The following is a 14,021-nucleotide window of genomic DNA, read 5'->3' as shown; positions in this document are numbered from 1 at the left end:
TCACTGCAAATGTTGACCCAAGGCCGCTCGGCACGTTTATTGGATCCGCCTGCACTTGATGGCCTCGCTGCTTCTGGTCTGAGTGCCATCCACACGCAACAATGCACTCTGCTGGTGTTGGCTCTCATTTCCATTGCCCAAGATACATCTCAGGAGAGAAATCCAGCTTCTTCCGGTCGAGGAAGACAGCTCACCCTGCGGCGACGCATGGCTGGCGCATGCAACCGTCAATCGTCTTGGGGGTTCAACAGGCACTTGTGACGAGACAGTTGGCGCCAATGTTGCAACATCAACTGCTCAGTATGCATGACTAGATCCGGCTGCTCGGCAGAGTTTCGACCGCATCTAGCTTTTCAACCAACGATTCGAGGTAACGTGTGCAAATTGCGATATGAGAGTTTGCGCGCGTTCGACTGCGTCGAAGCTTGGTCTGACCGGTCCAATAAGAGCCCCCCTCTGCGAGTTCCACAAATTGACGATAGCGTATTCATCATCAATGCAACGCTTTGCTTGTCCATGCGCTGGCAGCATGTAGCAGATTAAGAGAAGAAACGACGGTTGATCTTCCGTCATATTGTCGTTGAAGGTAAAAATTGTCAATCAGAAACCCTAAGACGTCCTTGCGGTAGTCCGCTGACATCTACTGTATCCGTGAACCGCTTGTGAGCTTTGTTAATCATGATTTGTATCGTTCAGTACCTTTTCGACTCGCTTTGACTCATTCTCCATCATCTGAGACAAGTTGAAGCCCCTGAGCTGTACGCCCACATTCTCTATACTTTTGTCAAGTTGCGCCAAGCGAGTCGACATGGCTGGGTCCGCAAGATTGACCGTCGCATAAGGTGAGTAGGCATACACAGCTTGGAGCAGGCTTTGCAGCTGCGAGTCCGCCTGGCCAATTGAATCCGAGATGTGTTGGGAAATGCTTTGCTCTGTAGACTGAGAAACGCGTAAAAGTTGTGCCTTGCGCTCGCTCAGAACGGTGTCCACGGCGGATGTGCCTGTAGTCCCGTCCGCCACCTGAGGTGAAGTAACAGGAATGCCATAGTGGCGAAAGAAGTCGGATACGGCATTGGAGGGTGCTGAGGCAGGAAGAACCAGGTCTCTGATTGCCTTGTGAACGGGTCTGGACATCGCTAGCTGCATGGTGCTTGTCGTTGGTTCTGTGGATGGGATCTTCTCGAGCAAGCTCGCTACTTCCTCAAGCGCAGCACTGTAAGAATGCGTCTCCTGGACATGTGCAGATAGATTTTGCAATCTAGCCGTCATTTGCCGTAGCGTTTGCTGTATGTACGATAAGCATACCCGCTGTCGTTCGCGTTCCTCTGCTGCATTGTTTTGAAGGACATGAAGAAGTGGTCGCCGGTACTCGTTATCGACCACCATTTCCAGCACAGTGTCAATCTCTTCAACCAGGCTATCGAGCTCGTCTGCAATGGCTGCGCTCTCTAGATCATCATTCGGGGGTGAACCCAGATATATTGTCTTCTCGCTTGCTTGCTTGAACGCAGCATTGTAGGCTTCGTTGGCACGCTTCTTAGCGATTGTGCCTTGCAAAGATGTCAGCGCTTGACACAGGCTTTCGATCTCGTTGATCTGCGAGTCTCGTAATTCTGGCTGATCTAGCTTGCTTATGAATGCTTGTAACGAGTTTAGTAGGCGATCGTCCTTCTCAAGCTGCTTGCGCGCAGCGGTTTCCATCGAAGCAATCGCAGTGTTCGCTTGGCGATTGAGAGAAGTCACGCGAGAAGAAAGATCACTGACAGAACAGCCATCCTGCTGGGACTCACGAGGCGTCTCAAAACTGCTCAACTGCTTAGTCGGTCCGGTGGTAGCATCGGAAGCACAAGAGATATCATTCTGAAGTCGAATTTGTTTGATAGCATCCAGCTGAGTCTGCAGAATTGCGCATTGTTGATCAATTGCTGCAGTACTATTCTCGAGAGTCTTGATAGATGCCTCGAGATCTGTATCTGAGAGCGGGCGGGCAGCAGGGTCAGATGTCACACCTGATTTGATACCGAGTTGAGTGCCAACCACTTCAGAGTAGCTATAGACAATTCAAGTCAGATTTATGCATTCCACCTCTATTTTCGAACCAAAGCACAATCAACATACAGTTCTAGCTCCTCCGGACTAAGTAGTGTATCAACATTCAGATATTCGTTCACCCATGCAATCATGTCATCCCTCGTGTCAGGAGATTCAAACAGCCAGCCGAGATCATCCTCACCAAGCCCGATGTCTCGTTCAGACAGGACATGGAGGAGTCGTTTCAATGCCCGGTTAGAATCCATTCTCAGGCACTAAGACCGCCCCAAGTAGTTCCCCAGTTACTTTTCTGCTAGGATTCAACTACGAAGCAACAAGAATAACATCAAATCATGATGTGAGTACAATAAGATAAAGTACTGTAGTTGTTGATTGCGGATATTAGATATTCCACCTCCGAACAGTAGCACGTCGTAGAGCTTGGCGCTAACTGCACTGCCGAGGGACGCATAGCGGGAAAACAGCTCTCGCCCTCGCCGCAAAAGCTCAGATGCATGTCTGAATAAGCCTTCCGGTAGACGTTCATTCTGCTCGTGTGTCTCTAGGATAGATCAAGGTAAGAAATACCACCAGCTCGATGCTATAAGATCATATCCTGCTCCATATCACACGAAACAAGAGCACCAGACTGCAGGGAATTTAGTCACCTGTACTATCTACCAACCAGCGTATATCAGAAACGCCATCACTGTAAAATTATTACCCCTCCGACGCCGGGTCATCATGTCGCTTGTCTACGTAGCTCCACGCCTCCAGGTCAGGCACGCAGTCCGTTTGAGTGGCAGAATCAGAGACCAATGCCGCAGGGCGACATCATCTTCACTCCCACATGGCTCCTCTTCCTCAAAAGCTGCCCCGCCGCGACGGGCAGTGACGGTCATGTCGGATACTGGAAGAGTGCCGTGGCGAGACTTGTCGATCAAAGAAAAGGCAGCACGAACGACGCAGCAATCAGTCAACTTTGGCGTGTTGCTTGTCGCTATTGCCATGACCGCCGGTGTCTCATATGTCCTCTATACCGAAGTCTTCAGCACCGAGAGCAAAACCGCTGTCTTCAACAGATGCGCCAACAGGATCCGTGATGATCCGCGCTGTATCGAGATCCTAGCTGGCAAAGCACACTCTTCTGAAATCGAGGCACATGGGGAACCCAGCTGGAGTCGTTGGGCGAGGAACAGAACTATTGCGTAAGTGATTGCTGCCACAACGATGAAAGCGCATGTGTATTGATCTCTCTTCCACAGCTCTCGCACCGAAACCGATCGCATTGGAACTACCCACATGCATATGCATTTTTACGTCTCTGGACCCCTCGCTTCTGGTGTTGTCAATGTCCATATGACTCGTCGGAAGGATGAGAGCGACTTCCAGTACCATCTTCTCGCTCTCGATGTTCCCGGTCACGAGCGCATATGGCTTGAGAATGCCGAAAAGGGCAAGCTTGACAAGAGGAATCAAGGAAAGATGTTTGGCGTGCGATGGTGGTAATCGATCTGCTCTGGCCATCGAGGTCCGTCTGCGACGACATACATCAATGCAGTCGTACCACCCTGCGCTATGGCCGGCTTGCTGCGGAGTCGTGCGACCAAACGCGCATTCGCGAATGCTCTTACACGGTCAAAAATCAACTCCTTAACTTTCAAGAAGAGTATGTGAAGCCATTGTGTGTTCAATCGGTCGATTCATTGCACCTCAACAGTGGCGCTTGCCTGTGTCGCGTTCTTGCGGTCGTGCGAGTGTTGAGTGCAACCATGGCTGAACAACGCTTCGTTGAGCGACACCCGCTAGTACGGCAGTGGCTGAATTACCACCTGCCTCGATAAAGTTCTTGCAGGAAATCATCTTTTCTGCTATGGCTATCGGAGCCTCTACCGATGAGAGATCGCCCGGTCTCAATGACTTTGAGTGTGGCGGGTCTCTTCATTATCCATTTTGAAGACCGTTCTTGAAGGCGCTCTGGCTATAAGATGCGCACAGGCAAGTCAAGGCGTATGATGGAGTAAGAGCGGCCGACGCTCGAGCTTGCGGGGAAAGCAGAATACCTCTTCGCGGTTTACTCCTCATGGTCCTCGCTTGAGTTTGGTAACATGAACCCAAGCATGGTCAAATACTGAAGAAACACGTGTGGACCTTTATCTTGGCGCTTGTCCGCAGTCGACAGGGCCGGCAAAGTGTATTCCAGTATCTTAGCATAAGGTGGTGAATGGGCGTGTCGGAGAATCTCGTCAGGAGTACACACTACATGTAATAGCACAAGTACTTTTGCCGCAATGTGCAGTAGACCGAACAAGAATCAGAGTGACGGCTTTACACGGCTTGGCTGTCGGCCATAAGCCACGAAGAGTACAGTATCTGTACTGGGGGGATTTCCTCCCAGCATATCGGGTTTGCATACGGACAAGAGCAACGAAGAGACAAATGAGGATACAAGACTACTACCACTGTACATGACCGACAACCTTGTCCGCCATCTCGGTCGTGATGTCGAACCGCATTCATCCAACCATCCTTCTTTCCTTTCCCAAGTAAGCGAGTGAGGTGTAGTATTAACACGCTAAACACGCAATGATCGACACCCAGTCTGCAGAAAGTACAAGCCTTTCCTGTTCCCCTTTTGAAACCTTCGAGGCGGAAGTGGAGCCGCATAGACCAAAGTCACTTCACTCGCGTAGAGGTGCGATCTCCCGGATCAGAACACCAGAGACGGAAAAGGTCCATGAACCGAGCCGGAGAAAGACTTCATCGCTAACCAACCTCGGCGGCCCGTGGCTCATGGAGCTGTATCTTAAGGTTACTCTGGGAGGGCCAGGGGGTGTAAAGGCGCAAAGAAAAGTAGGTGCACACGCGAGCCGGAAGCGCTAATTACCCGAGCCAGACGGGCAGTCCAGAGCGAGGTGGGGTGGGCCTAGGTAGGGTATTCGTCGATCACCGATCTCAACTTCATTGTGGGATGGAGTGAGATGGGGACGGATGAGCACCTTATTCCATGCCTAACTTTCTTGTCACGGTCGAGCTCGCCAGAATGCTGCTGTCGCTCATGCTTCTTGTACCCTTGATGTTTGCCCTGCTTTTGGTTGGCTATGTTGAGTGGTCACCCTGCTTCTCCCTTCCTGACCCCTCTCTCTGAACGGCCTCTTCTTTCAACGTCTTCGTATAATCTACCTTAGCTTTGGGATGTTGTGCCTCGGGCATTTTATCGCTGTTTCGCGATCAACTGGTTGAACCTACTGTTTCCTCCTGGGAAGGAGCGCGCGTGAACTGCATGCACAGCAAGATGCACTCTGCCATGAAATTATGAATATCTGATTCCACCTTATGACCGTCGTCACAGCATACCCACTCAACCCCCACATGTCAAAGATACAAAAGTAGCAGTCAATTCGCCGAGATAGATGGATGTCGACAGTGGCGTTTTGGATTCACAAGGATATAACCCGGCCACTGTCAGATACAAGATCGCAGAAGAAAAGATCCAGCAGGGTAGCCATGTGCGAAAGGGGGGGGGGATGTCACGGTGCACACTCTGCAAGTACTGTGTGCATTACTACTGTACTATACATTTCGAATGCACATGTCAATGTACTCCGCTCCCCAAGATACGGCACTGCAAGTAGGTAGGCAAGTAGGCGCAGTCCCCGTACCCTGCAGCAGCAGCAGCAGCAGCAGAGCTTCGAGGACGACCGAAGTTGTTCGACAGACCCGGAGAAGACAGGGTTCCATGCATAAACAGGCGACTCGAAACCTTAAAAAGGAGAAGCACAAGAGGGGTGAAACTCTCCTTTCGTCTTGTGCAAGAGGCCAACAGCCCGTCCTTCTCCGAATTAGGAAGCTCACCCAAAGTTGGGCTATGGGGCTTTCAGGTGTGTTGTTGCTTTCGTGCTGTGTGGGGACTTTTTCACGACGACGTTTAGGCAGTTATTGCAACAACGTTCTCGCAACTATACCGTTGCGAAGCAAAGAGAAAGACGTTGTTCTCAAGGGAGAACTGTTGCGCGTTTCGAGATGAGCGAGGGGTCTGGCTCGTTTCTCGTTTGTTGTTGATGTTCATTTCATTGTGATTGTTTTGTAAACCGTTTGATAATGTTGTTGTTTGATGTAAACAAATCCATAGAGGAATGCACACACGAGGTCAGAGGTCAAGTCAAGCAAGCGTCAAGATGGTTACAGAGACAATGGATTGTGGTAGACAGTATTGTATTTGTCTTGATACGTAGAGTAAAAATGTGGTTCGTAAGTTCATAGCAAGTTCCAAGGTTCACGATTGTAAATAATGAACAATATCCCAGTCATAAATATTTATCCCATACAGGATATTGCATGAGAAATGTAGGAAATTCGTGTCTTCGATGGAGTATCGTGTCGCGTTCCATATCCCAATGGCTTGTACGCTTTGCACGCAATCTAAAGCACCGTCTGGATAGGCCAGTACGTGTTGCTTCTTCTTCGCCTTGCCGACTGGTCAAGGGTCATCGATCGCGGCCTGCCCTCGAGACTATGCTCGGCCGGCATCATACTATTGAATAGTATGATTGGCGTTTGGTTGGTCCCTATGGACCTTTTGCAGAAGACCAGTTGGTTTTCCTAAGTTGATGGTTCATTCACAGACTTCGCTCTCATAGTAGCGAAGTTTCTGTCATTGTTCATGGCGAGCCGAGGTAACCAGCATTCGCGCAGTTCTCGCAAGCATCACCACTAGCACCGTTGGAGAGGACATATCCATTGCAGTTGCGAGCAAAGAAGTAGTAGCACTTGCCGAAGCTCAGCTCCTGGATGTATGGAGGAGTTGCTGGCATGGGAGGAATGTCTTCCTTATCTGCATCTGAGTTGCGGAAGGGGTTCCACCTGTGCGCACTGGAGACGCTGGCACTGTGCTTGCGACCAGTTACTGGTCGAGTGGGGAGTGGTGGCGGAGCAGCATTGACTTTTCTTGATGCTGTGCGCAGATGCGTGAGAGACAATGAAGGTCGTCTGTTGCTGGGCATGTGGCATGTGCTAGCAGTGTCTGAGCCGATGGTACTGTCACCGACAACGGAATCGGTGCGAGAGTTGCGGCTGCTCATGGATGAAGTCAAGGAAGGGATATCATCCATTGAAGTGGCAGAGTGACGGTTTATGAGGTTGCGGAAGCTCATGCCGCGACCATTGCGTTGGCGTGACTGTCTTCCATTCGAGGTCATTGACTCGAGCGATGGGCACTCATGGAGAGAAGGTGGTAGCGGAGGAAGACATTTGTCGTATGACTGTCTATCCACTGTGCTGATGCTCGGTCTACCAGAACGCATAGAGTCTGTGGATGGACGGCTGCTTAGTGGTCTCCTTGCAGCCATAGGCGGCAGAGGAGGCAATGCGCGCTTTGCATAGAGGCTCGCATTGGGAGGGTACTCGAAAGGTGATTCTGGTCTCTGATGGAATGCATCCAGACGGGAAACGTCTGTTTTCCGCGGCCTCATGGGTGATACGTTGCACGAAGCAGGCTGATAATCAAAGTATGTCGAAGTGACCGGAGTCGATCGAGGATAGTGTGCTGGAGACGCCATTTCAGGTCGGCCTGTAGATTGCGAATTTGCTCCTATATAATCATACGAGTGCTTGTAAGATTCGCTCTGGACTCATGCCTTTCCAAACAGAGTAATGGGGAAATGAATGACGGGTATGAAAGTGGAACTGAAGCAACATCTGGCAACTGGACGGAAGGATAACTACCTATGTATGCCAATTCGGTTTCGCCCTGGAACGACGATGGTCCTGCAACAGCAGCAACGCTGCCGTTTGCCGCTAGGACGGACTGGCATGCAGGATGCTCTGCAGGTGGATTTCCAAGGGATTGGATTGGCGATCGAGTCCCCACAAAGCCCCTAGCCCGTTGGGGGTAGCAAGTGGCGCTATATCTTCTGTTGTTGTTGCTCGGAAGCCTGGCACCGGTGCGGACCGCAGGCTACGCTACAATTTACACGGTCCAAATCCTGCACGACTTCGAGGGCAAAAAGACCCGTCTCCCTGGACTGTGGCCCCTCGAATCCTTGACCAAGGGGGGGCAAAAGCCGTTGTCTCCTTGCTCGCATCCTCACGTCTACGCCCTTAGCCATTCGACCAATCAAGTAGCCATCAAACGTTTCTCTCGAATTGCAAATTTTAATCCCCGAGGCTTTTGTTGTGTAAGATCGCTGTATGATGCTATCTTTGCATCTTCGATGACCTGATCGAAATTGCAAAATGGGCTTCAACTTTTGAAATAGAAATCAAGTTGATCGAAGACGTCAGACGAGCAGGTCACTTGCTCCGGTATCCCAGGATATCGATATGGACCATGATTGACAGCTAGCATGTCGATCGGGTTTGGCTACTGCCCTTCCGAATGCTATGGCATATGCAAGCGCAATGCGAGCCGACGGATGGTAGAATGCTCGGCAATTTACAATACTCCCTCCGCACATTTGGCTTCATCCCACCAGTATAACAAAACTAAGGTAGAATACGTAGATACTCTGCTACTCTGCTTTTGTGCCTTGCTGTCCTTTGCGCGATCCAGGCGAATACTCCGGCCCGCCTGAATCTCTACAAGTACTGTACACACTCAATAAGAAACCGATTGGATATGCGTTTCGCCGTGAGCCTGGCAACTTCGACCGGTCCTATCGGACAATTCTCATGTACAAATAGGTAGTACTGGATCGGCGTTCGCCCTATTGCATCAGAGGCAAAAATCGCGGTACGTTCTTTGCACGCGTATGTACACTGCGCCAAAGTTGCATAAGGTCCATGTACGTACTTGCACTCGTGATACTTTTGAAAGATACAGAAGCTCTTGACTGCCCACACAGCCGGAAGTTCCATCGTATGAAGCTCGGAAGCTCGACCGGGGACGGGCGGACCGACGCTAGACCAAGGCGGCGCATAGGGTTTCTCAAATGCTATCGCCATTCTTAAAGATTGGCGTCCTCACAATTGGTAGCGAGTCGCAATCTCGAAGTAAGATAACTCCCTCCATCGATACGAGATAGAATGTAGATTGTAGATACACTGTAGCCACTCAATGGTACCGTTTGTCTACGTTTGTTGCTCTTGACAACCGACACTCACACCACTGGGAATCCAATCATAGTGTATGGTCTACGTCATGAGTGTCGTGATGTCCGCAGAGCCAGACTCCCAAGGATTATCGCATTGATGTTACTTGATTTGTAGTGAGAAAATGACTTCTTCTAGACCATCGGTATAATGCTTGCAATGGGGTGCTACTGTATTGGCTTGCTTGTCGTGGCCGAGGAAAGTCCGTACTAAAGACTCCTGTCATGCAGCCCTTTCGTCTTAGTGTGCATGAATATGGTCAGTGCAGGGTTCTTCATGCGAGAGAGGGAATCCCCCGCGACACGTCGAAGCATTCCTTATTCTGTAAAAATAAGGTACCTTAGGTCAAAGTTACCATCTGCCACATGCTACGAGCAAGCATAAAGCCACTGGCGGCTCGTCTAGCTCGACTATCTTTGTGCATGGGCTGTGCGGTCTGTAGCTTTTATGCAAACCATCATGCACGCGCTTGACACGAAATCATGTGATTTCGCACCTGTGGCTGGACGTTCTCCTACCGATTACCCCTGTATGCGTCTCCCAAGTGGTAGGCTCAAGACAGGAGAGGCCCATCTTCCATGAGATGCATGTGCAACAACGTCTTCAACCGTCAGTCACGATGCTAATTCGCAAGAAACCCGGATGCTCAATACTATCATGTCAGAAAAGTCCAAGTAACGTGACAAGCTCCTTCGCCTCGATCGTACAACTTGCCGTGTACACAGCACAGTTCAGATAATGGGATGCAGTAGATTGCCGAAGTATCCTTCCGACACGGTTCTCCGATATTATAAGAGTGTTTTGTACTATATGCCGATGTAAACCCTCTATATTCCCGGCATCAATAGTCGTATACAGTTCCCTAGCATAGCCGAGGCTTCGTGGAGAAGCTCCCATCTCGCCATGCAGAAGTCGTCTCGGAGTAGCATGAGAAGTCCCAAGCAATTATTGCGTTGTTCAACGAACTGTAGGTCATCTGGGGTCCGAATGCCACCCACACGCTTCAAAAAACACGACATGTCGTAGATGGTGTTGTCGAGAGAAGAGAAAGTGTAGGTAGGTGGAGCAATTGGTCCGTCTAACGCGTAGCCATAAGCCCAGACAGTGAGCGTGGCGAGATATAGCACCCACTACTACACTGTCAGAAGAATTCAATTGGTTGACGTCTCCTCTTCAACAACACTTACCGGCCTATTCAATAGATGATCGTCTCGAGCAGAGTATAAGAAACCTGGAGTAGTATGGTGTGTGGTTCCGACACTGTCGTCCTTTGGTAAGAGAACCTCTGACAGAAACCGCAAGGCATAGAAGGTAGCTTCCCGGCCTCTCTTGCTCCGAGCCCAGCTTTCCTTCATCCTTTTCGCTACTGCGGCATGTTCGTTTGAAGTGACATCGCGGCCTAGAAGGCGTTTCGCACCTGCGAAGATCTGGCAATCGATGAAGTCGACATTGATGGCCATATGTGCGAGATGATGCAGTACTGTTCGAGACTCGAAAACATTTTCGACATCGACGCCATACGAATTGATCCATTGGTGATTGTAGTTACGATTCGTATGCTCCAAACTCGTATCGAAGTCCCGCTTCCAATGGTCGAAGGCATTCTTCAACTGAGCCACCCAGCTACTTTGCTTACCCACGCCCACGGAATGGACGCGTACCTCTTGCATCTTCATATGCCAGCTGACGCTCAGCAATCCCGCCATGATGGTGACTCGTCCGAACGTGTTTGTCTGAATTGGCTGACAATTCAGAGTCTTTCTCAACCCCTCGAGGAAGCTTAGAGGCTTTAACGCCCGGGACTCAAGGCTTTGTTCCAACCGCCGGGCTTCCTCGCCGCTTGTTGCTGACCAGAGCGCCTCATCGCAGGGCAGGGCAATCCTCATCTCATGAGGAGCCATCACGGCGGAATGACAGAACATGGTTGCATGTGTAACATCAAGGATGAAAGCGGCAAAGGCAGCACGTCGAGTGGCTTCGTTACTGATCCAGATGTTCCACCATGCATCAGAAGTGTTCTGACCAGAAGTGTTGATGGACCCATTTGGACCAGGTGGACTTCTGGTAGGATCCTCATCAACCAATGCGGGATATACTGCAGATCGTCCAATGAGCGAACTACCTCGCCTCATCAAGGTGAGTGTTGTGGCGTGGTGCACATGCGCTCTTTCGTGTAAAGATCTGGTACTGTAGAGCTTCTCAAAGATCTCAAGGAGCAGCAAAGCCTGAAAGACCCAGAGTTTGGCAGGTGCCGAGAACTCTGGATCACGAAGGATGAGATGCCGCGCATGCCATGCAAGGAAGAAAGAGAGCTCGGCGCAAGCTTGTGTAGTCTCGACTCCATGACTCTTCTCCAGACAAGACGCCCCAAGGGTCATAACAGCGATCAGCAAGAGATCCGGACAGGTCTCAGCCGAAAAGGTAGGCCGGTGCATTATGGGCAACTGGGTGTGGGTGTGAAGCCAGAAAGAACTGATATATACTTGAAGCATTCGCAGGCTCAACACATGCCCATCCTGGTCGAGGTCACCCTGTAGTAATTTTTGTCCTCGTTTAGTAACCTCGGTGTGTTTGATGTCTATGAATTCTTTTCGTATAAATTTGAGTAGACTTAGTCTACGTGAGGCCTACACGTTGTCAGTATGGCAAGACCTCACATCATCTCGATTGGTTATGAAGACATACACTAAGCATTGACTCAGGCTGCCCACTATCAAGCACGCTAGGGATTGGAGTAACGGAAGGCACTGGATCCAATTCGACACCGAACCCGGTTTGGTGTTGTTTTCCTGTGCCCGGATAGGAATCTTGAAGACTGTTGGGGTTGTATGGTATTGGGGAAGACATCAAGCGCCTCTGTTCATCACCAAAAAGCCAATCCATGAAATCATCGCCCATGCCGAACTGAAAATGGTTGAATGTCTCCTGATTGAAGACCGGCGCGGTAGTAACATTGGGAAATGCTTGCAATAACGTAGAGTCGTCGAAATGGCCATCGTGGCTTATCGTCATTGTTTGACTGTAAGGATCTGTGCTCTTCATGATGAAGGATGTAGCTGAGTCAGATCGCATGAAATTAGAGTCCTGGGACATGAGGGATGAGAATCTTAATGACGGCAGTGCAGTGTGTCTTATTGAGAAGTCGGGAAAGGAGAATGAATTGGAGGACCTTCCTTGCATTTGACATTGCGGCTCCGTACGATGGACACTATATGATGTCAAGAGATTCGGCGCGTGAGTTTCCTCCTGTACAGGTTGTGGCTGGGGCAGATGAGACGAATGGTCCTTTGACCTCTGGTTGTTATATCGAGAAGGCGACAAGCGACGTCCGTTGTTTGCCGAGCTCTCGCGCCCATGTGCAATGCTTGAGCTTGTATTTGTTTTGAGAAAGTAGGATACATCAGCCAGTCTATCTTCAACATCTGATCGCGATCTTTGATCGCTGCATGCAGACAGTGAAAACGCTTCCGATGTTGATATCGGGTACGAGGTCGAAGTATCGTCTAGCCTTCGAGGATTAAGTATACTCGTGACAGCATGGTTTGCTACCTTGACATCTTCGGGCAGCTCAAGCTTTGCTTTTGATCCTGCGTAGGTATCAGAGGAAGCAGGGCTAGATTGCTCAGTCGATCGAGCTGTTGCAGTGCTGTGATGCGACCTTGATCGTTTGACTCTTGCAGACTCCCCAGTCGGACCAGATGAGTCTGCATCTTCAACGGAGCGCCTCGCAGACTTGGTCGCGAATCTACGAGACAGCTGTGAATTGGTATTAAAGTGCCTCTCCCGATGTCTAGCACACAAGTCCTGACGAACGAAGTGGCGATCGCAGCCACCAAAGTCGCAGTAGAATATCTGCTTCGGCGCATCTTGTACCTTGTCAGCTTCAAAGCTCGCAAGCAACTCACTATGTTCATGGTATGCTCACGATTCAGTTGATGCCGGTGAAGGTGTTCGGCTCTAGAATAGCTCTTGCCACACCCATCTTCGGTACAGAGGAATCTGTTGTCTGATGTGTCGGTCTGCTTTCGTTTCCTTTTTGGCGCATCCGTGACGTTTTTTGTGGGTTCATCTTTGATCTCGGTGTCTTCATTTCCCATCTGATATGACCATTTCGACGCGTCCGGCTCTCGCTTGCTGCTCCGCATTGCAGATGGCTTGTGCTCGATTCTCTGCGAACGCCGTAGGGCAGCGGCAAGTCCAACAGCTTTTGGTCAGATACAACAATACTGTATGGAATTCCCATTCACCAAGATCATAATGTGAAGCGGCTGCTCATCGGCGCGGGATAATACATTGTAATACTAAAGCGCAGCCTGTTCTATGAAAGAGTGTGGAGCTGGACCTTGGGAGGGCTGTCCAGCACCATGCGCAGTAATCTATATGTCCCCGTCCTTGTGGGTAGCGGGTGGGAGATGGTTGAATGAGTCCAGAGGAGATGATCGAAGCGACCTACAAAGCGCGAATAGCCGCTGGCTGCTGATTTTGACTAAGGTACACAGTACTTGGAGATAATGATGGGTGCGGGGAAATAGGTCGGTGGCCCACTGCATATCCCAAATGGAACAAATAATAAATTAGCTGAGTGCCTAGAGGATTATGTGACAGGTCGCCAGTATTACAGTATTTCCAAGGCGGCTTACACCTCGTGCCTCGTGCACGAATCTGTCATAGGTCATGCGTGCAATATTGCTTATGACGCACCAGCATCTTACAAAGGTACAGTACCTTTGCTGTACTAGTGGGTATAGTTGTTGCAGAGCTGCAAAGTTGCAGCAGTTTCATGCTTAAAGTGTTCGTGTGTAAGATAACGTACTGTAGGGTATCTTATCAAGCAATCGCCCCGTAGTCCCGTGCGCTAATGGTAAGCGGAAGGCCGAGTGTAATGCCGCTAAATGGTGTGC

The 14,021-nt window shown here is 50.1% G+C and overlaps 4 protein-coding genes across 4 annotated transcripts; 1 reads left to right on the top strand and 3 right to left on the bottom strand.

Annotated features, from left to right (window-relative positions):
* Positions 1-672: 672 nt before the first annotated feature.
* On the bottom strand, positions 673-2,297 carry AAFC00_004641 (uncharacterized protein; the record flags this gene model as incomplete). The annotated part of the gene is made up of 2 exons (XM_069344316.1): positions 673-2,050; positions 2,119-2,297. The coding sequence occupies 2 exons, from the start codon at positions 2,295-2,297 to the stop codon at positions 673-675; spliced, it is 1,557 nt and encodes a 518-aa protein (XP_069196734.1).
* Positions 2,298-2,775: 478 nt separating this feature from the next.
* Positions 2,776-3,540, top strand: AAFC00_004640 (uncharacterized protein; the record flags this gene model as incomplete). Its single annotated transcript, XM_069344315.1, has 2 exons — positions 2,776-3,239; positions 3,297-3,540. 2 exons carry the CDS (start codon positions 2,776-2,778, stop codon positions 3,538-3,540), a joined length of 708 nt encoding a protein of 235 aa, XP_069196733.1.
* Positions 3,541-6,692: 3,152 nt separating this feature from the next.
* Positions 6,693-7,589, bottom strand: AAFC00_004639 (uncharacterized protein; the record flags this gene model as incomplete). The annotated part of the gene is made up of 1 exon (XM_069344314.1): positions 6,693-7,589. One exon carries the CDS (start codon positions 7,587-7,589, stop codon positions 6,693-6,695), a length of 897 nt encoding a protein of 298 aa, XP_069196732.1.
* Positions 7,590-9,947: 2,358 nt separating this feature from the next.
* On the bottom strand, positions 9,948-13,265 carry AAFC00_004638 (uncharacterized protein; the record flags this gene model as incomplete). The annotated part of the gene is made up of 4 exons (XM_069348182.1): positions 9,948-10,250; positions 10,308-11,747; positions 11,806-12,986; positions 13,046-13,265. 4 exons carry the CDS (start codon positions 13,263-13,265, stop codon positions 9,948-9,950), a joined length of 3,144 nt encoding a protein of 1,047 aa, XP_069196731.1.
* Between the last annotated feature and the right edge of the window lie 756 nt (positions 13,266-14,021).

The sequence above is a fragment of the Neodothiora populina genome (genome assembly GCF_041146345.1).
Source record: "Neodothiora populina strain CPC 39397 chromosome Unknown canker_contig_3, whole genome shotgun sequence".
Classification (NCBI taxonomy): Eukaryota; Fungi; Ascomycota; class Dothideomycetes; order Dothideales; family Dothioraceae; genus Neodothiora; species Neodothiora populina.
The sequence above is the reverse complement of the archived record's forward strand: the minus strand, read 5'-3'. Positions and strand labels throughout refer to the sequence as shown.